Genomic DNA, 22,926 nt, shown 5'->3' on the forward strand with positions numbered 1-22,926 from the left:
CTGGACCCCCGAGGCTGGAGCACAGGCGAACCACAACACGAATTTCTCTGTTGCTCAAAAGAGCGAAGCGACGCTGAGATCCTGTTTCCCGAAACCCTGAAATTTGCCCCATGATTTTTTTATAGAAGGAGGATTTTTATTCTTTTTCCTTCAACGGAGCATGTCACCCCACTTAGTTCTGAAAAAAAAAAAAAAAAGGGGGTGGGGGGAATCTACCAACAAGAGAAGAAAAAAGAAAATACACCAAAAATCTCAGTAGCTTTTTAATTTCCCTGGCCATGCAAAGAAAAGAATATCTGGCTCCGAATCTTTAATGATTTTACTCACTGGAAAGATACGAAAGGATTTTCCCCATAACTATTCTATGCACCTGAATATGATTATTATTAAAGTTGCTGCGGCTGGATGCACCGATGTTCATACAAGGTTCGGTTTAATTCTCTTTTTATTGCAGCTTCAGCGCCTGATGGGTTGGTTTTAACGGGGGATACGGATGCTGCGCTGAAACCCCTCCGCAGCCAGCGTTGGAATAACAACGCGATGAATCTCCGAGTGCAACAGCTGAATAATAACTAATAATTACTAAACAGCAAGAAAGGGCACAACGTCTTTTTTTTTAATTTTTTTTTTTTAATTTTTATTTTTAAAGTCCAAACTATTTCCCCGAGCGAACCGCAGCGCCCCGGGAGGGCCCCCATTTCCCTCTGCGTTTCATAGGGAGCCGGGGCTCCCGGCCAGCCCGGTCCCCGCGGGGGGGTGATGAGAATTGGAAAGGAGGATGCAGAGTGTTGGGGGAGGGGGGGGGGATGCGAAGTGTGTGTGTGTCTCATTAAGGTTTATTGCGGGGTGCATCAGCCGCGGGCCGGGGGGCGCGGGGCTGCTTCGGCCCTGGTGCGGGACGGCAGGGCGGCCCCCCCCCACCCCCCTTTCTCCTCCCATCTCCTTCCCTCCCGTCTCCCGGCCGGGGCGGCGGGGGCCCCCGGCCGGGCGGCGGGGCCGGGGCGGCGGGGCCGGGGCCGGGGCGGCGGGGCCGGGGCGGCGCTGATTGGGCTGCGGGCGGCCGGGCCGTGGCAGCCCCCGCCCCGCGGCTCCGCCCTGCCCCCGCCGCCGCAGTGACACTAATGAGCCAGTTCTTCCCACCGGTCTCCTGCCTGGAAGTGCTGACAGATCAAGGCAACAAATTTCAATTACAAGCCCTAATTTGTGTCCGCAGAGCGTTTGTTACCCATGTCAGTCCTGCCTGGCCCATCAGACGGGGCAGAACGTGGAGGAGGAGGAGGAGGGGGAGAGAAGGAGCGCATCTGCAGAAAGGAATAGATTTTTTTTTCCTCCTTTTTTAAAAAAAAACCACCTCCCCCCCCCCCAAAAAAAAAAAAAAACTTGGCTGATAACTCGGATTTAAAAAGAAAGGCGAGGAAAAGCCCCAGCCCCTTGCCGGCGCGGTCGGGAGGACGGGAGGGCGGCCGCGCAGCGGGCCGGGCGCGGGTGCCGGTGCCGGCGGCCGCGGCGCGCCTGGATGCGCGGGCTGTAGGGGGGCGGGCATGGCCGACAAGCGGCGGTCCTCGCCCGGCACCACCATGAGCCTCAAGGCTCACGCCTTCTCCGTGGAGGCGCTCATCGGGGCCGAGAAGCAGCAGCAGCAGCAGCAGCAGCAGCAGCCGCCGCCGCCGCGGCAGCCCAAGCGGCGGAAGCTGGGCGGCGAGGACGAGGCGGCGGAGGACGAAGGGGGCAGCGGCTGCTGCGCCAAGAGCTCCCCCGCCGCCGCCGCCGCCGGTGGCAGGACCTGCGGCGACATGGAGCTGGGCTGCGCCCCCCGCGCCCCCGCCGGTGAGTGCCGCCTCTCGTCGGGACTGCCGGGCGGGGGGCCCGCTCCGCCGCCTGGGCGCCGGCTCCCCCTGCCCCCGCCGCCGCCGGCGCTCTCTTTCCCCTCGCTCCTTCTGTCCTTCCACACTGCATGGGCAGCCCCCTCCTTTCCCCCCCCTCCCCTCTCCCGCCGGCGCTGCCGCTTAAAACCGGCGGGGCTCCGCGGGGCTCCCGGGGCGGCGCGGAGCGCGGCGGCTGCCGGCGGGGCTGTCGGTGCGACAGCGCGGCGGGGCAACAGCCGGGGACTTGTTTCCGAGGGGGGTGGGAAGCGCTTATACCGTACATATGGGAACTGTTGGAAGTGTATGTGCATCTGCGTGCCCGTCTGCGTGCAGCACACTGAGAGATGTGTCTCTCTAATTTACTGTACGCGGGCGCGGGTGCCTCTTCGCGCCGCGGAGGCAGGAGGCCGCGGCCTCCGGCGGTCACGCTAAAGGCGCCCAAAAGAAACGCGCCGCCGGCCTCGCACCAGGGACCCGCCGCTGTCGCCCGCTTCGTCCCGCGGCCGGGGGCGCCGCACGCCCGGCCCGGCTCGGCCCGGCTCGGCGCGTCTGGGGGCGGCTCGCCCCTGGGCTCCGCGTCGGGGAGCCAAGCCCGCCGCCCCGGCGCCCCTCCCGCCTCCCGGACGTCTGAGCGCGGCCGACCCGGCCTTCGGGTCGCGTCCCGGCGCGCAGGGCCGCGGCCCAGGCCCGGGGCCCGGCGCAGCCCGTCGCCCCCCGCCGGCAGTGGCGGGGCCCTGCTCGGGGTGAGGGAGGCCCCCCGGTCGGGAGGTCCCCGCTCCCCCGGCCCCTCAGGCTTCCTCCGCTCTCTCCGCAGGCGGCTGCGAGGAGGGCTTCCTGGCGGCCTCCCCGCCCGCCTCCCCCGGCGGCTCCCCGAAGGGTTCGAGGCCCGGCTCGCCGCTGCCCACGCCGCAGGCGCCGCGGGTGGACCTGCAGGGCGCCGAGCTGTGGAAGCGCTTCCACGAGATCGGCACCGAGATGATCATCACCAAGGCGGGAAGGTAACGGGCACCCGCGGGGCCGCTCCGGGGCTCGGCGGGACGGGGGGGCGGCGGCGGGGGACACCGCCCGGGGCGGGCGGGCAAAACCGGGGGGAAACACCCCGATTTACGAGGCAAGTAGACGGCGATAATTTTCGATGGGCAGGGGAGCAAGCGGCGTTTCGGGTTTCCTCTTCGTTAGGGAGCGCCGCGTCCTTCTGAGGGGGGAAACTTTTCCCCTTTCCACTGGATACACATGGTGAAAACCTGGGTAGTATAAAAGTATCTGAACTTATTAGAAATTACAAAAACATATTTTATTGAATCCATATGCTACCTTCTGCGTTTCCAGAGAGGTTTTATTAATGATTGAAACGCAGTCTTAAACGGCACAAAGCAACATTTGTCTTAAGAGAGTCCGGTCGGGGAATTTCTGTTTTATCTTACAGGTGCACTGAAATAACACCGAAAACTAGTTAACCGCAGTCAGGTTTACCCTCCTGCTTATTCAGAAATAGCGGAGATAGGATTTTTTTTCCTTTCCAGTAACGACTTTTAATTGATTTATATATATATTTAAGAACAGCAGCAAATACTGCATAAACTGGAATGATGGCTTTCAGGCTTATAAAATACAGAAAAGCACCTTTCATTAGCTTGCAGGCTGCTCGTCACTATGTTTTTTTGTTGGTTTTGTTTGATTTTTTTTTCTTCAGGAATGAACTCTCTTGATAAATACATGCCAAACGTGAGCTAAGAAACGGATTTTTAAGTTAAAACCACCGCATCAGTTAATTACTCCGTTTTCTCCCCAGAAGGATCTAAAAAGTGAACTTTTTTGGGGGGGTTGTTTTTTTTTTAAGAAATTACTTCGTAGATTCGTTTCTGCTTTCAATAAAGAAGTTTTACTATACCTTTCAAAGACAGAGTAGCTCTTGCACTTCACCTTTAGTAAGTTGCAGACAGGAAGTCCCGTCTCAATAAAGACCATATTGTTGGGTTACAGCATGGCACGTTGGCTTTTATAACTGCATCCTTGCAGTGTTATAATTGTATCGCCGTGGATTTAGCTTTCTGACTTGCTGCTACAGAAATGATACACCATTTGCTGCTGTCAGTTGTTGGAATTTCAGTGGCAATTTGCATTTCTGTAAGTATTGCTCTTCCTGGGTGGAGGAGATGTTTGCACATCTCCAGAAATATATTTCTAGCTAATACCTTACCCGGCTTTAAACGCGTGTACTGCTAAAGTAAAGTCTCAAACCCAAATGATTTACTGTCTAACAATAAAGTTAAAATGATGTGGTAATAGCTGTACTCCCAAAGCGTATCCCAAAACATACGAAGCATTGTTCGAGTAAATGCACTTTCGAAATCTGTTTTGACATATCGAATGGGCCATTTCATGGCTGTGTAACTATAATCGGCCAAAAGGACTCTGTAGGCTAAAAGGAAGAACGAGAAAAATCCCACGAACCGGTTACTTTTCCCAAACAACCATTCCCGAGTCTGTTTCATATTAAAAATGACCTCTCTCTTTCCATGTTCAGGCGGATGTTTCCCGCAATGAGAGTGAAGATCTCAGGTTTAGACCCACATCAGCAGTATTATATTGCTATGGATATTGTGCCAGTGGATAACAAAAGATACAGGTATGGTGACTTTAAGGCTAAAAAACACAAGATGCAAGCTATAGGGAGCTCGGCTATTGGAACAAAACATTAACGCTGTATAAGTTAGCAGCAGGTCATGTTTAACTCCCCTTCAGATTCCTATTTTTATCCCAGTGCATTTAAAAACAGAATAAATTGTGTCAAGCATGCAAAACCCAACGTATGTATGTACTGTGGGCAGATGCTCAGGTTTGGGCTTTCAGAGAGTGCAGTTCTAGTGTGATCAGGAAATATAGTATTTTATTCTCCTCATCATGTCAGTGGGAATTATTTCCTATTAACAAATAAATATGAAAATACACATTTTCCCAGTGCTAAATGGCATTAGCATTAATTAATAACATTAACAGCATTGACATCTGATCTAATGGCAAGTGAGCTTTCTTGGTCACGCTTCAAACTGATTATATAATTTAAAAGCTGTTTATCACTCAGACTTTGGTTACTTAGATTCACAAAGGGTAATGTTTCTAATTACTGGGTTTTTTTAAAGAGTTGATGGCATTATTGTCTGAAGAATAATGTGAGGAACAAAAGTAGTTGTTCTTTGAGCACTTAGGAGTAGGAATTACGTGCTGAAACTCTCACTAGGGCGAGGGCAGTCATGTTTCGAGGGAGCTGGTTGGGCTCTGCTGAAACCACTGCTCGTCTGGAAGCATTTGCAGGATTGGGCCCACAGCAGTTATTATCGTGAGCTGTGGACATTTTCTAGGTCTTGCTTTACAGAAGCGATCCCATGCTCCGGAGTAGCCAGGAGGAGCCTGGCCAAGTCGTTCAGTGGAGGCAGGATCAGGTCCTTACCAATTGCTGGTTTGATTGTTTCAACCCTGTACTTAGTATAATGCAGGGAAAACCGCTGCAGATTTAATTGTAGAACTAGTAATATTCAGACTAAGACTAAAAGGTTGGTTCTGCAGGAATGCTGCCTCGTTTCCTAAGCAAACACTGCCCTATGTTTTCTGCGTGTCCTTACCTCATTGACTGCAATTTTGTCCTTTTTTTCGTGCGGTATATAATACGTTTCCTAGGATCATTTTAGGTTTTATGTTTTTCAACAAGGTGCAGGTACCAGTCCTGAGGTTGTCCAGCACACACAGTTAGGGGAGGCTTTTCTGACTGTACCATAGAGAAAAATGCTTTTTTTTCTTTGGACCAGTGCAGTGCAGCTCAAATGAAAGCCCTTTTTTCGCTTTGTGTTGCACGCATGCATTTACTTAGCGATCTAATCGTACCATTCCTAGAAGGTCTGAGCAATTACTTAATTCATAGGAAAAGTGAGGTAATTATTCCAAACTGAGTAAAAATGTTAATATTAAAAATTAAAACCAGGTATATTGAATATGAGTTGTTGCAAACTTCTTCCATTGAAAATAAATACCGTCATACTGAACTGCGCTGTCTGCTGAGTGAGATACATGGTGCCCAGATAACTGGAGTAACTTAACAGAAGTTGTATGAAGGGCAGTATTTTCTTATTTGGCAAACTTAATTTTCTCTAATCATGTGTTAGTACCACACCTTTAACCTTCCCACTAAATATGGACGTTTTACAGGTTTTACTTGATTGCACTTTTCATTCTTCGCTGTGCAATCTCTGATTATTTCTTTTTTAATCCCTGATTGTTATTTTAATTTTGGCTGTTCATGTGGCTTTACAAACTGTCTTGCAGATCTTTAGATTTGAAAGATACCACAGCAATCACACATGGAGCCTAGTCTTTAGCTGTCATAGCAGATAGCAAAACTAAATGGAAATGAAGAAAATTACATCTCGGTCTAGATTTCCAGCGAAAATGGACCTTGTTGTACATATTCAGAAGGCAAAGCTGTTGCTTAAAATATTTTATGTGTATTTATGACTTTATTGACTTTTGTAGGGAAAGCATGTATTTAGTATAAACCAACAAATATAAAATAAATGAAAAATGTTACAACAGTTGCCTGTGTGATCTGGGATTGAGACATTTTCTCCAAGAGAGAATTTCACCGCCATTCTAGATCTTAGTTTTACAGCTTGATATGAATTGTATGGAGCAGTGCATGTATTGGATCATGCTGTTTTCATTTCCCATTATGTTGTTTGTCTTTTTCTAATAAGGAACTGAATTGTACAAAGAAATGACTTGATAGTGTCTTTCTTGTTTTTATTAAAAAATATAGCTGAACTACTGGAATTTTACTGTACTTGAAAAATATACCTTGAAGTTTTTAATTAGTGCTTTTTCACTGGCCCTGTGAAATGTCTGCCTTCAAAATAAGTTTTTGACCAAAGCAGGCACTATTTTTATTAGAAAATTACTTTGTCAGCATTAGCCTATCAAATGAAGTATATGGGCTGTCTTTTTTCATTTTTAAGCTTTTCTGCAGTACTACTCAAGAGAATTAATACAGTCTTGCAGAAATAGCAAGAGCATAGTTTGACATAGTTTCATTATTTTTCCCAATCATAATGTTCTTTCCCTTCAATAGCTTTATTTATAGACTCTTATATTAGACTCATCATGTTAAATCTTCCAAATATGGAATTACTGCTTGATTTGATAAATGAAGGTCTAGGCTCTTCCCTGTTCGCTGATGCCTATTCAGAGCAGAGCCGTAGCAATCAATGAACTGACACCAGCTTAAAAGCTCAGTGTGGAGCCTAGTGTTAAGACTGTTACTGATTTTAAGACAACTAAGGTCAGATCAGCGCCTGGTTTTTAACCTTACTTTTGCAGATACCAGAACCATGTTTTGAAACTAAAAAAAACCCCAACTTTTATTTATTGTCCTTTCATGTTTTGTTAATTGGTGGGTTCTTGCTGTATATATGGGCCCTGATTTATTAATACTGAATGGGTCTGATAAATTATTTCAGGTTTTGTGGTTATATGTATTTGTTTTCTTTTCATAGGTATGTTTATCATAGCTCCAAGTGGATGGTGGCAGGTAATGCAGACTCCCCAGTACCGCCTCGTGTTTATATTCACCCTGATTCACCCGCCTCTGGGGAGACATGGATGAGACAAGTGATCAGCTTCGACAAACTGAAGCTTACCAATAACGAGCTGGACGATCAAGGGCATGTGAGTACTTGCTCTTCTGCAGTATTATATGTAGGCTCATTGCTCAGCCCTGAAAGACTGACGTACAGCTTCAGGGTGCCAGAAATAGGCTTGACTTTTCAAAGCTGTTTTGGAACAGCTCTAAAATCCAGATCTAAAATCTGCTTGCTTTCTGCTCTGATAATTAACTGCTTATTAGAGCCTGCTGTTTTACTCCCCCCTCAAAAACAGAACTCCTTCTGCAAAGTAAGACTTTACAAGGCTAAATTGCCTAATACGAAGGGGCAGAATTGCTCTCATGTTTTCCCACCGAGTGTGTTACTCGCAACTTCTGCTCCGATCAAAAAGGACACTTAAATTCACAAGTGGCTAGAAGAAACATTAATAGTGTGCAATAACTTCATGTGAATAAAAATACACTTAACTATTTTCTTAACCTAAACATTTGTGTGAAATCCCATGAGGTGTTAATAATTGCAGTCAAAAGCGAACAACATGGGAGCTGGGTTCGCTCCGATAATGATTTATTACATACCTTATGAAGCAAGACCCTTTCACAGCTGAGGCTCATTACTTCTGGAATAACTGGCGAAGACGTATGCTGTATGAGTGTTCTGTTTGCAAGTTCTAAATTGTTTAGTTATGACATTATCTAATGTGACAAAATGTGTTATGTTAATATTTCCTTTTCTCTTCAAAACTGTTGAAACATGACAGATGTAAGCCAGTATCTTTCCAGCAATCCCTAAAATAGTTTTACTTGACACCTTAGGAAATAATTAAAAAATGAGGATTGTTTTTAGTCAGGGTGAAGTCTTTAATTTTGCAAAATCCTGTAATAAATGGCAAATGTTGGCTTGCTTTCAGAAGGAGCATCAAGTTCCAAGTGGTAGAGTTTTAAGATGTCAGAGGCAAGTTTTGAGGCAGGTTGTAGATTCCATTGTCCTTAATGTAGCCTGGTGTACTAAGCAGGATACTTTCCACTTCGCAGAAGGGAGTGAAAGATAACGTACCTGGCACCACGTGCAAAGATACGACACGCGTCTTTCAGTATAGTAGTAACTCTGTGACATTAAGCCAGGTATTTTGTCAATACATAGTCCACATTTAAGTATACGTTTTTTCTCCCCGTTTGCAAAGGGCATTAACTTGACACTCTGGTCAAATCGTGCAGGAGCTACAACTGTTATGTTACTGAGGTGGAAATACAGGAGTCTGGCTGGACTGAGCTGGCAATTGTGATAACAAGGATAAAAAGCCTTCCTTTCGTATAGTACTGTTCATAATTTCATCATTTGCTTCCTTAAAAGGAACGTGGGGGTATTTACATCCCTGAGTTAGCAGTGCTTTTCTTAAGGATTTTGAAAGAGGCGTTTTACATCGCTTCTTTCCAGAATTACAGTTATGGGGTCTCATTTGGCAGTGTTTGGGTGAGTAAAGGTTAGCACAGGTAGTTAGTTCCCTTAGTTTCCCCAGCATTCGTGTATTTGCAACTCTTCTCAAGCGGGAGTTGCTTTCTCCGAGTCCTGCGCCTGTTCCAAGTGCTTTAAAAAGTGAAGTGGATGTGAACGGGTAAAATGTCGCTTTTCCAACGGAGAGCAGGCCGGCTGGTTTTTGTATTTGGCCGTTTCAGTGGGACAATATGTTGGTACTGTGGTCCACCCGTGCAGTCGCAGGCGCAAACCGCCCTGTGATAAAATCTCGGCAATGTAGAGAACTGTATTGCTGTATTTTTCCATCCCAGGTCTTAGCTTTGTTTTTATTCTGAACTGAAACCTGTGTAGTGTACACAGCACGCCATTATTCATAATGTGGGGAGATATAAATTTTCTGGTCTTTAGTTAAGCGTTTCGATTTGGAAACTGGTGAAGCAAAGCCCTAGTACAGTGATTTGAGACACATTGAACTGATTGAGAGCTACGGCAGCGCCCCTCCTCCCCAAAATGGAAATTTAAGTATTAAAATAAAAGGACAAAAGAAGGATGACTGTAAAATAATTTCATATTTCTCAAATCTGGGAAATTGCAAACATGTCATTCATAATTACCAGAAAAGGCAAAAGCAGAAAGCAGAAAAGTGTCTCTTCCAATGGGTACATTTTTTCTTTTAAAGCTATGGTAGTGTGGAATGCTGCATTGAAAAAGCTATGTAGCCTCTGAATGCCTCCAGCAATCATGGAAAATGCATAATCATATTTTGTGATGAATATAAAAAACAATTGTTTCGCATAAGCAGGAAGGAACCGTTTTTCTCAAAAGCGTACCAGGGGAGTGATGGGGGATTAGAAGAACTAGAGGTCAAAGCTATGCTGTCCCTCGAATATTTGTTTTTATATCGTGTTCTGACTCTCCCACCCCTGTATGGGAGGTGTGGTATATTTTAGATTATTGGCAAGTTCTTTATTTTTCCCCTCCTGCTTAGGCAGAATGGCTCAGAGGAACCTCATCAGGGGTCTCTGTGCTCTGCCATCATTCCCCCAGTAGTAAAAGCAGTGCGGGGCTTTAGCTGTGGTTCTTCGGGTGTGCTTTCCGTGCTGTCTAGTGCCAGGGCTTTAGTCCTTGCTGAAGCTGTTCCTTTATTCTTCCTGTGCTCCTCAGAGGTGTCAGATTTTGCAGAGTTTTTGTGTAAAATCCCAGGGCTAGGCTTTGATCTTGCAGGCGTTGCGGTGGGGAGCTTGCATGAGGTCAACCCAGAGTCTTTTTACCTATTCCAGAGTATTAACTCTCAGAATCAGTGAGAGAAGTAACCCACATCCATGGGAATGGGGACAGTATTTGCAAGCAGACGCTAAGGTAGCATTCTTGTGCAGTATTTATACTGTGGTACTAGTTCATGGCAGCCAATTCCCCTTGCAAAATGTTGGCCTAGGATTAGCTTCTTGTGAAAGCAGATCAGCCACCTCTAAGACGACTTGCTTTGCTGCTCGAATGCTTTCCGGGCTCCTTGCTGCCTGCTGCTGTTTTCATCAGTATTTTGAGTGGGAGTTTGTGACGATGTAATTTTATAGCGCTGTTCTGCGGAGAGATATTGAAGTACATCTGCACGTAGGACACTCTCTGATACATGGGCTCCACTTGAAGGCTGAGTAGATCAAGCGAAATTTGTAAGGATGTGTTTTCCTTGTGTGTTTTTGATCTCTAAAGGGAGTCCCAGGGTGAATTCCCTATTTTGGAAAGATTGTGTGCTTATAGAGACATTAAGGCCCGATGGCATCATTAAGACACATACTGTGGCATTTGTGTCTTTCATCTGAGTTGGGATGATAAGGAAAAGTAAACCTGCATTTTGCAGTTGACTCTGAGAAGTGCGTGGTCCGGGTGCTCTTTGTTAATGCCTCTCATCCCTCTCTCATCTGCGGAGCAAGTGCTGCAGTGTATAAGCAGTCTCTCCGTCTGGCTGGTTAGAGCTGGTCGATTTTTGTATTTTGATGCAGTTTTTATTTGGAATTTCAGTACAGGGGAAAAGTAAATACTTTTGATGCTGTTTTCCATGCTTTTAAACTGAGTATTTTTTTATTCAGGGGAACATCTTTTAGTGAAAATGAGACATCCATAGGGCACACTCCCTGAGAAAATTAATTGGAGCCTGTGATGTAATTGTCAAAACCTTACTCACAGGCTAATAAAATTCACGATTATCCAGAAACTTGGCTTATCCAAAATGGGGTCATGTCATCTGGCCAGGGCCAAGTGTATTAAACTAGCCAAACTCTAGTTTATCCAAATGAATGTTATGTCCTCTATGTCATGTGGATGAATGAACTTCCACGGTGTCTGGCATAGGGCTCTGTTGAGTGCCTGAGCACATGCACATTCTGAGGCTACTCAAGGAGCAGGAAATTAAAAAGTTTCCCCAGAATGTTGATTAGTGGTTCCACAGGCCAGTAGCCATAGGACTATTTATTTATCGAGTTACTGATTTCTTAGGCCTTCCAACAATAATAGCTGAGCTTCCAATGATTTTTTTTTCTTGAAATATTCTATTTTAGTAGTGGTTAGCTGAAGCAGAGTAAAATAGAGGAAAAATTCTGTATTTTAAATATCTTCTAAAATTTGGGAGCAATACCAAGAGGTATTTTTGTGTTTAATTTTATGCACTGTGAGTTCATATACTTCTTGTTTATAATTTATTCTTAATTGAGTTTTTGTATGCTGGGAGGGGTTTGTGTATTGATATTGATTGTATTATAAATCTAGGTTTATTCACACTTTAGAATTTTGGATTTTGGTATTATTTTACTCTTAAGTTTCTGCTTCTTCAGAGTGTGAGTCTCAGCTTGTGTTCAAAACAAGATATGTTTCCAACCTTTGGTATATCAGGAAAAAAATTGCTCCAAGCATATCCCAAAGGTTCCAAAAACAAAAGGCAAATGCTGCTGCTGTTAATCCTGTTAGATCAAATCCAGGCCTCGGGGAAAAAAAGTGACAAAACTTTCCTAATTCCAGTGGGACCAGGACTTCACTCCTGACTTTTTTTTTTTTTTTTTAAAAAAGCCAGTCTCAATTGAGCCAGTCTCTGAATTTGGAGCTCCTGAGTCGTAATTTTTAAATGCTTAGGGTTGGCAATAACATAAATGCACAGGGATTAGGCTACTGTAATAAGAACCTTCAGAGGTTAAAGAAAACATTTGATTTCCAGTAAGTGGCATGGTAAACACATACCATAATCTGTTCCAAAAAGCTATTAGTCCTGAAACAGCAGGGTGTCCTTTCTAATAAATGTTATCTTTTTCCTTTCGTGCCTGCATAGATTATCCTTCACTCTATGCATAAGTATCAGCCTCGTGTCCACGTCATCCGAAAAGACTGTGGAGATGATCTGTCCCCCGTCAAGCCTATCCCTTCAGGAGAAGGGGTGAAAGCCTTCTCCTTTCCAGAGACCGTTTTCACTACTGTCACGGCGTACCAAAATCAGCAGGTAACTTGGGCTTTCTGCTTAGCACTTTACAGGCTTTCCAGAGTAGACCGGGGAAGTAAGAGGTAGGAGAAAAGTGGCTACTTTTATTATACCACTTGTTAAAAACCATTGTCTAAACCTTTTTTGTATTACAAGTAGCTTTCATTAGTAGTATTGCAGCAGTGCCTAGAGGCTATAGCTGAGACTTCAGGCCATGTGGGCTAGATGCTGCATGTAAAAAGTCATTCTTATTATGGAGATCACACAGTCTAATTAGTATAGTTAATGGTGTCTTAATTTTAAATACAGCATTGAAGCACAAGACAAAGAGGTTTTTAAAGGAATTTTTGTACCTTTAAGTGTAAATACATGTCTGGATTGAATTTTTAAAGCACTTTTGTTCCTGACACCAGTGATTTCAAAACTCCCAAAACAGAGAAGCTGAGGTCTGAATCAAGTTGCAGTCATTTTCATTAACTGCATTCAGCATATGTTAATAACTGCAGTTTATCTGGGTCCACACAGATTCAAAGTCAAAAGTAAACTGCAGGTTCTGTGACTCCAGTGTTTGGCTCTTATTACCGCTTGTTTAAGTATTAACATACATAGTGACACCACAGTTAGTGTTGTGACTTTTTATTAATTGCGTATAAGTTATTGCAGATATATTTTGGGAAATTATATATGCATTGCCATCTTTACAAAGAGGAGAGCAGGATAGCCATGTAAATATTGAAATACTATTTTTTTGGTGCCTATCCCATTTATTTAAATAAATAGCAATTATTTTTGGGAGAGTTTGGTGGGTTTTTTTGTGGAGGATAATAGCCTTGAGATAATATCTCTTTTCACATTTCCTTCTTGACCTGTACAGAAATAAAATTTAATTTAAATTTTATTGCAGTTAGGCAGCGTACTCTCTTAGGTGAAGAATGACATTTGCCAGATTTTTCTCAAGAATTCCAACCTGCCATTTGGTAGCATTAAATACATATTAGCTTCTCTGGGGATTTGCAAAACCAATGATCAGAAGGCTGGCCCTTATTTTGCTGTGTTTCAGGACAACCATCTTAAATCATGCAAATTGAAGATGTTTCTACTCCACTGTCGGCTTAATTCTGTCAGGAGAGTCATTTTGTGTGTTACTTAGCTGAATTTGCAGGTAATAATTTCTCTAATCATATTCACAGATAACTCGCCTGAAGATTGATAGGAATCCATTCGCCAAAGGGTTTAGAGATTCGGGACGTAACAGGTAGGTGCTGGGGAAGGAGGTGGCCTTGTTGCTGCTGACAGAATCAGTTTGTGAAGGCTGGTCGAGGGGAGTGCCTGTATCTACAGACAAATTAATCTGAGGACTCAGAGTCTTTGAGGGAACACTAGGGTTTCGCAGTAACGTTTCTGTGGTGGGCTCCCATTCCTACTCCTCTGGCCATCTAGGTCAAGAACGGGTTGGCACTTGGCTTGAGTTGTGTATGCAAGTGTCCTATCGGTGGAAGCAGTGGCATACCGTGAAGGCTGCAGATGGAATTAATGCATGCTCAGGACTGTGATTTTAGGCTGCTCCTGAAATCTCCTTTTTCTTCTGGCTGGAGACACAAATTGCAGATACCAGTGTCAAACTATAAGCCCAGGTTCTCTTGCACCGAGGTGACATTCAGTATGGCTGGCTGGCTTGTCATTTTCTCTTAAAAGGGAGAGAAACGAAGTCACCTCGTGCAGTAACCTTATGTTTAGTACGCTCGCCTAGGAGGTGGGAGACCTGGGTTCAAGTGTCTCTTTGGCCTAAGGACTTTTAAATCTACTTCCTAGGTGAATGCCTTTCTTACTAGGCTATAGATGACCTTGAAATGAGCCTGCTTTCCACCTCCACTGTTGCGGTTAGACTGATTAATTGCTTGTTCCCTCTTCAGCCATGACTCTTTCAAAATAGCAATGGGGAATCTGAGTGGTGCAAAGTGGAGACTTGGGTCTAGTCCTTGCTGCCAGTACTGACGAGGTATTTTATCCAAAGACTGTTTAATGCAAAATACTTAAGCCTGTTATGAATTGTATGTTAAACCATTTCAGCTAAAAAAAGCAGCATTTAATTGTGGTGCGTATTATAGATCGGTTCCAGTGACCACATTGCGTTTGGTGTCTACAGCTGCTATATTTATGACCTAGCCTTGCAGAGAAGGGGGCAGACTCTGTGCTGGTAGGAATGCTCAGAGAGTGTCTTTTGGTAGCTGCTTTATTGAGCTTCTCTTTTAGGAGAGGCTACAGCATTAAAGCCTGTTTTGTGCTTCCACCTGAGTTACATAAATGCTGAGACTGGACAGCAAATAAGAACAGTTTTTAGAAGACAAACAGTTATAGAAAGGGTGGGGTAGTTGTAAAGATTTCCAGGAACCCACTGTAAGTATCTCTTCAGTTTGCACGCTCCATTAGTTGCTCCCTAGGATTTCTGTCTTCTAGCAAGAAACAGTTGGCCATGCTCTGTGCTGGGGCCCGGAAGGGATGCCTCACACACCAGCATAAATAGAGTTTTGTCTTCCTTTGCAGCCTTCTAGTTTGGAATTAAGTGAACAGTAACTTCCAGATAAATGCAGTGACTGAAGAAGCAAAACATGCTGTGGGTACTTGGGGGAGAAGACAATTGCTGTACGTGCCCTATTTGACAGTTCTCCTTAGACAGTGTCTCTGCTATGCATGGTTTTGCAGAGCTGTAAAATAAATGCTAGGGAGCTTCTTAAGAAGTGTGAAACCCTGACTTCTCTGAAAATTCTGAGTTTAAGTGGAGTTAGAATTTCTTCCATAATGTTCTATGGAACAAGAGAAGATGCCCTTGAGAACAGAGGAAAGAATCGTTTGAAAACCAGTTTTGAACTGGATTTGGCGTGGCGGGAGAGCCCTGGTATTACCTGACGACGATGTAGGTGCAGTAAGAGTACTGCATCTGCAGTCATGCAAATCCACTTGTAGGACTGGGGATATCCGGAGAGGGTTTTTTTGTTTGGCTGTTAGGAATAACTTTCTTTCAGGCATTAGACAAAAGGTAGAATATTTTAATTGAAAGACAGTTATAGTTTATGGGAGTGGATTAGGAGACCAGTCCTGTAGGAAGAGCCAGCCTCTGTATAGATGTTTTGAATCTGGTTTTAGATGAGGTCTGAATGCTTTTACTGTATGAAACAGACTTGTTACAGTAGTGACTCTGCAAACTCTTGTCCATTGCAAATTGGCATTGGTTTACTGAAGTCAGTATTGCTGTTTTCTTTGATAGGCTCTGCGGTACTGAGTAAGTGTGTTTGGGAATGCAGCTCAGATATTTAATTGTCAAGGAAAATTTCCTTTTTTAATTTAAATTACTGGTCTACTCTGATTATTATTTTACTCTGTTGCTGAACATTGAAATTAAATGTCAGGATTTGGTTATCTTCATTGGTCTAGCTGGTGTACTTACCACCTAAGCATTTTAATCTCCAACAGTGGTGTAAAAAAAATACTGTTATATCTTTTTATCCAATTTTTCAATGTTGCTTTAATTATTGCAGCTAATTTACTCTGCACTGCTGTATACAATAATTCTGTTTAATTAAAAATACTCCCTTTCAGGTCATTCCCGTTCAGTCCCACAGGCTATTTTACAGAAATCAGTAGCTTCACCTTTTAAAAGCATTCCCTGTGCATTTGCAAAGTGCAACAGAATTTATGTGCTGAGAATAGTTTCATTCTTCAGTTAGGCCTTAAGTTTGACCCTATAAAAAATTTTACTCAGGAAAGGACCAGAATTTCGCCCTTTAAATACTTCAGGAAAAACATAACTGTTTTGTTAAATAAACTTGGCCATTTGATAGCGTAAATTAGCGTGGTGATAAAATGTGGAAATTGTTCAAAGGCATCTTGTATAAATTATCGCCTTGGCTACACTCCTCCAGGAGGTGGCTTTTATCTCTGTTTTAACTAGAAATGAAAATTCACCATTGCTGCAAAGAACGAAGGCTATCTTTTTAGTCCAGGTTCAGCTAATAAATATATACTTTATAACTGCTTCCTGAAGTACATTTGTGATCCGTGTGGAAATGCAGTGGGGAAGCCATATCACAAGAACATGTTGGTAGCTTCAAACTGGGCTATTTGCATAATTCGAGTTTACAGAGTGCTGCTGCTCAAAGACGAGCACTTGTATGTGGTGTGTGCCTGATGCTGACACTTAACAGGCCTTTGGGGCCCAGCAGCCAAAAATAACAGCAAAATGATACCTCTGAGGTTCATTATTCATAAAATTCTGTCAGAAAACAAAGGAGCCTTTACCTTTAGGAAACAGAGATTCTTATAAATATTGTCTGCCACAATTGTCTACGCGGTTATTTCTGTTTTGTCATGACACTGTTGAAAGAAAATGATTGCCTTTAGAAACTGAAAATCTTCTTTTTGCTCAGCACATAATAACCAAGACATAACATTGCTTTATACCTTTTAGTAGTGAAAGAGGTGTACACCCAGGTCTTACTCATGTTGTAAGTGGGATTTTGCAACTCATTGGTAATGACTGATTTAGTAGAAGCTGTCACTGGATCACGTTTGTTCTAGGCAGAAATAGGATATCATCCCTCTGGCAGTTAGAGCATTACTTTTAAGGAGATGTCATGCTAGGAAGACATTTAACATTGTTTTAGCCAAGTTGTGTCCCCTGCCCCACTTCCCCCACCCCCAAAAAGAAAACCAACCAAAACCCAAAAAGCCAAAACTGACACAGAGAGACAAACTGTGGAAATGGGAAACTCTTTGCATGCTGCCAGCCCAGTGACTGACGATCACAGTGATCTCAGGGATTAGAATGTAAGGCTCTTTTCTAAAAAGCAGAATGAAACTCAGAATAATCTTGAAATGTTACTATTTTTTATATGTTTCTGAGGTAAACTATGCAGAGAAATGTGACAAAACACAGCTTTCCTTCATGACGCTGTGATGTTTTTGTTCTAAATAGAATGGGACTGGAAGCTCTGGTAGAGTCTTACGCCTTCTGGAGACCTTCACTGAGGACACTTACATTTGAAGATATACCTGGGATACCCAAACAGGGTAATGGTCATCTTTGTGTTCTTTCAAAACAAAAATGCATGAAGATAAAGCTTCGCCCATCGTTCTTGTAAAAATCTAGATGAATGTGTCACTTGCAGAGAAAAAGCAACCAGCCAACCCCAGCGCAGGCCATCACTTCTCATCAGAGCTATTCTAAGTTAGAAAACTAATGCTAACTTAACCACTGTGGCAGTAAGGATGTTAGGTCATTAAGATAAATCAGATCATGTGTGGAAGTTGACAGTTATTTAAGGATGGAATAATCTCTTCATCAATGTTATGCTCTGGCTAGATACACAAGGCAGAGTTCATTTATAGAGGACTTCTGTTGTACAGAGTCCAATATAGGAGTTAGTTGTGTGTTTAAGAGAAAAAAAAGGAATGGGAGAAGAAATGTCCTCGAAGTCATGAATCACTAGTGGCAAGCTCAATTGGGTTTCCTCTTTGGAAAGCCTCCTTGATTCTTAAAGACCTAGAAATTGTTCAGTAAAAGTCCCAAAAAACTTTATCTGCATCCTAGAGTTTGAAAAAATTGGAATTCCTCTCCATTTTGTTTTTTCCTGCTCCCCAGTCCATAACCCCTTGGCTCCCACTTTCTCCATCATAGAAGTAGAGCTGTGGCAGAGGGAGGGGTATTTAAATGGCCTGTTTGGACAGAGAGGGGTGTCTTTGTACTCTTTTTTTTGAGTTTCTGTATTTCCAAGGTACCCCAATGCATATAGAAAACTTCTCAGATGTTTCCCAGCTAAATCAGACATACTGCTCTTGAATCTTTGCATTTCCTGTTACCAAATTTACAGACATCCTTCCTGCCTTCTGGATAATGTATTCCAAAGCCATTAAGAGTCTTCAGAGCAAAAATCCAGAAAATACAGAAATCACTTTTGTCAGTTTCTCCTTAGCCCACTCCTTTAAGAAATCTTGAGCATCCATGCCCTATGTGTGCAACTAAAAAGGAGTTTTTGTGCTAAGTCACTGATACATTGGATGAGGGTCGGCAGAGTTTGGGGCAGAGGATGGGAGTGAGGTGACCGTCTTGTAAAAAAGGCCTGTGATAAGGCGCCAGCATCAGACTTGAAATACCTTGTCAGACTGTGTAAGACTGAAAGGCAACCCACTATGAAGTTAAAACATCTAGGAGACGGGCCAGCTGTATTGCCCTGTTTGTATATAGCAGCACTGTTTGAGAGCAGGGGAACTGCTGCCATGAAATTCCCACTTCCTCTTCTGCTGTTGCAGGTTAAGGAGCTTGTTGAAGTTACTGGTGATGTTCACAGGATGGGAGCTGGGATCCTTGGAAAATCTTTAGTCGACTGTACCTTGTCTAGTAGGGTGGTTTAGAGACTTGCTGAAAAGAGCCCATTATAAATTTGTCCTGGGTGTTAATGCTGGAAATGCCCACCTTTGAAAAGCGGAGGCATTGACATAGACTGGAAGGAAAAGAAATATGCCTTACACTAGGATTTCTTGAATGTGGCAGTCTCCTGGTGCTTTGTGCCTGTTGTGGCCTGTCAGCTGAGCAACAAGAAGCAGGCATAGTTCACTGATAATGTATTTTTCTTCTTACTAGCTCACCTGTTGTGAAAATCTGTTAACTTATTGACAGCATGTACCTCTGCAGCATCAAGCTGTTTGATAGTTAATGTGATTCACAAGCAGCAGAGTCTTCTGTGTTAAGTGCCTTCTACCTAGGAGACTGTGAAAGGCCCAAATCAATTTTTCTACGCTCATTTTTCAGGGAGATATAATCTCTAAGAAAAGGAAGTGTTTCTTACAGCTGGGAAACTTTCAGTCCTGAGAAAAAGCTTCACCTGTAGCAAGTGGTGCATTCTCAGGAGCATTCAGCACTGGCATTTGTCATGTAAAAAGTTCTGATATCAGTAAATGAATAGCTTGTGAACAGTTAGCTGCAAACCTAAACCTCCACCTACCTGTTCAAGATATGAAGCAGCCGTGCACAGTACTCAGCCTACGCTCTTCCTGAAGTTGTTCTGAAATTTTGTTCTCAAGTTTTTTTGTTTGAAGTTGGACGTTTTTTGTTCTGAAGCTTTGTTCTCAAGTTGTGAGCTTTCCTGAAGCTGTTGAACTGTGAGAGCCTCTATCATTTGAGCTAAGGAGCCAGTTCCTTAGCTGGTGCTCTGGCAGTGAGTTAGGCACAGGGTGCTTGAAATGCACTCTGAGGTGTTGCAACAGCACAGGCAATACAAAATTCATAATTTTGAAGAAGGCCTCCTGTGATGCGGTACTTGCCTGGCTACGTCTTAGCTGCCATGCAGTTTGCTTCCCGTATCAAATAAAGAGTAGTTAACCTTTCGGGCAGGAGCTCTAAGTATTGAGTGATGGTTGCAAAAGCGTAACTTACGTTCTCGTTCTTGGACAGGTTGTTTCTTTAAAAATATGCATATGCCACACATGCACACACACCCCTGCACATGTATGTACGTGTCATTGTTTGAATGAATTTGCTTCATGTTTCATGTCAAGGGTTATTATAAAAAACAAAGGTCAACTAGGAAGTGAACCTTTCCCAACATGCTTCTTACTCTGTAATATTCTCTTGCAGGAAATGCAGGTTCCTCTACTTTACTCCAGGGGTCTGGCAGTGGAGTGCCATCTACCCACCCTCACCTTTTACCGGGTTCCCCTTGCTCATCTCCAGCCTTCCACCTCAGTCCCAACACTAGCCAGCTCTGTAGCCTTGCTCCGGCTGACTACACAGCTTGTGCCCGCTCAGGCTTGACCCTGAACAGATACAGCACTTCTTTGGCTGAAACCTACAACAGGCTCACAAACCAAACCAGTGAGACGTTTGCGCCCCCGAGGACTCCCTCCTATGTCGGTGTGTCGAGTAGCACAACTGTGAATATGTCTATGAGTGGCAATGATGGGGACGCATTCAGCTGCCCACAGACTGGCTTATCTATGCAGATTTCAGGGATGTCTCCACAGCTCCAGTACATCATGCCATCCCCATCCAGCAATGCCTTTACCACTAATCAAACCCACCAAGGCTCCTACAACACGTTTAGACTGCACAGTCCCTGTGCGCTCTATGGATATAACTTTTCCACATCCCCTAAACTGGCTGCCAGTCCTGAGAAAATCGTTTCTTCCCAAGGAAGTTTCTTGGGGTCCTCGCCAAGTGGAACCATGACGGATCGGCAGATGTTGCCCCCCGTGGAAGGAGTGCACTTACTTAGCAGTGGGGGGCAGCAGAATTTCTTTGACTCTAGGACCCTAGGAAGCTTAACACTCTCGTCTTCTCAAGTGTCTGCACATATGGTTTGATGAAGCCTTTAAGTAAAAGTACAGTATGTTTGGTGTCTACAATGTATTTCTTTTGGAATATGAAAGGACATTCGATGTAGCTTGTAAAGTGTGTGTACATATAATATGAGAGGAAGTTTCACTGAATTTTTGACTTGCTTGTGGCCAGATTATTCTTCTATTTTGAGTTACACAGAGTTTGTTGCGGCGCAGACTGCTTTAGTTTTCTGGTATAATACACTTAGTTGTATAACACGTTGGGACATATGCAACAAATTAAGTAAGACTTCCTCCCCTTTCCCCTTCCTCTGTTCTAACCTCTTTAAAGAATGAAATGACACTTGGAGTATTAAACAACACAAACAAGCCCACTTACATTTCCTATAGTACTAGTGAGTTTCTTTAAAACATTCGTACAATGATAAGCTGATGCACCAAAGGCATTTTACAAGTTTCTTCTCTGTTATAAGGGATTTGAAGGGTATTTGGACTTTTAAGTGTTAAGCGTCAAGCATCCAGCCTAAAATAGAAGTTTAGCTAATGGATTATTTACAAAGTAAACAGAAAGATTAGTTTGCCTTCTCATGATATGCTGTTTTTAGCTTATCAACAGCACAGCATTCTGTATCTTTTTTCAGCATTAGTCTAGATTTATGTTTAAGTGTTTGAAGACAAATAATGCATATTCAAATTGTGGCGATAGGAGTAATTTAAACCAACAGCGGAAGAAGCGGCAGTCCTTGGTACAGAATGAACTTTGGGGTGCTTCATTTTTGTCAAAGGAAGGGCTTGATGCATTTTTTCCTCCATAAATATTGCCTATAGACATTTACTGGACAGTAGGATATTCTAATGTATCTTTGTTTTTGTATTTTTACTTCTTTTAAGGAAAATGCAGGTTTGATTTAGGAAAAAAGAAGTGATCAGGATGAGAAATTCCATTATTGGTTTTACCCTTTTTTGTGTGTATTGTGTTTTGGGTTTGGTGGTTGTTTTTTTTTTTTTAATAAGGGCAAAAAGTCCTCCAACATCGGTATCTCATAAGTGCATTGCCCGTAGCCTGCAGTTTGCCCGCAAGCATTGCTAGAAGCAGAACTTCATCCTAGCTGCCTCCCTGTAACATAGCCAAGCTGGCACCAGGATCACAGTAGGCAAAATTTCTTTAATGGTTTAGTCCGTGCTGCTCCAGCATGGCACTTACAGCCTATGTCCCTCCCTCCAGGGAGCCACCTGTCTTCCTCTTATTCCTTTCTGTGATGAGGTTACTGCTGCTCTGTTTCTCAGTCAGTTTTTGCCCTGGAATTGAAGAAGTTCCCTTCTTCCCCAGCTCTGGTTTTAACTGTTGCTTGTAAGAACGCAGATCACAACCTGCTCCTGACCAGGCTTCTCCAGAGCGACAAGGACACGGGGAGACACTTGTCGTGGTGAAATTTCTGCCATCATCTGCACCTGCACGGCTCCGGTGCACATCAGCCCTGCTGCAAAAGCTGCCTCTCAGCTCCCCGCCTGTCAGAGCTGAACCGTGGAGGTTGTAGAACAGATTTTAATGCTTGGGAAAATGAGTTGTCTTTAACAGTAGACTAAGCCTCCTTTATATTGTGCAGGTATTATAAAGTGGGTACAAATGTAGGTGAAAATGCTTCCCTGGTCAGCATTGAAGGAGAATAAGGCCTTCCAGATTGTATATTTTTCTCTGTCAGACTTTTTGGTGAAGGTGGATTGTTGTGTTTCTCGAGTTCCTACGTCTTTTCTGGCAAACAGCGGGCTTAAGTGCTCCCAGAGACTCATTGCAGCTTGTATTTCTTCAGTGACTTGGAGATAATGCATGCAGAAACAGGCCTCTCACTATCTCTTCTTATTACTTGCAAATAGAAGAGACACCACAGCAGTCTTTACGCCTGTGCCTGGAGAAGGCTTTATTTCTATTAGTTACATATTTGTTTATGTTAAAGAACACACATAATAAGTTCTCACTCAAAGCTGGAAAGACAAGAGGATGAGCCTGCAGTTGAGGAGATGTGGGTTTGCTTCTTTTCTGTCACAAACTTCCCAAGTGACCTTGGGCAATTCACTCAGCCTTTTTATATCTAATATTTTCTTCTGTAAAATGAGATAATAGCACTTTTCTGCCTCACAG

At 43.6% G+C, this 22,926-nt stretch overlaps 1 protein-coding gene across 1 annotated transcript; it reads left to right on the forward strand.

Moving 5' to 3' along the window:
* Positions 1–1,118: 1,118 nt before the first annotated feature.
* Positions 1,119–21,792, forward strand: TBX18 (T-box transcription factor 18). The gene is made up of 8 exons (XM_064447685.1): positions 1,119–1,827; positions 2,680–2,863; positions 4,393–4,494; positions 7,409–7,580; positions 12,309–12,476; positions 13,646–13,710; positions 17,428–17,522; positions 20,086–21,792. The coding sequence occupies exons 1-8, from the start codon at positions 1,542–1,544 to the stop codon at positions 20,808–20,810; spliced, it is 1,797 nt and encodes a 598-aa protein (XP_064303755.1). The 5' UTR covers positions 1,119–1,541; the 3' UTR covers positions 20,811–21,792.
* Positions 21,793–22,926: the final 1,134 nt, after the last annotated feature.

Source organism: Phalacrocorax carbo, chromosome 3 (genome assembly GCF_963921805.1).
Source record: "Phalacrocorax carbo chromosome 3, bPhaCar2.1, whole genome shotgun sequence".
Lineage (NCBI taxonomy): Eukaryota > Metazoa > Chordata > Aves > Suliformes > Phalacrocoracidae > Phalacrocorax > Phalacrocorax carbo.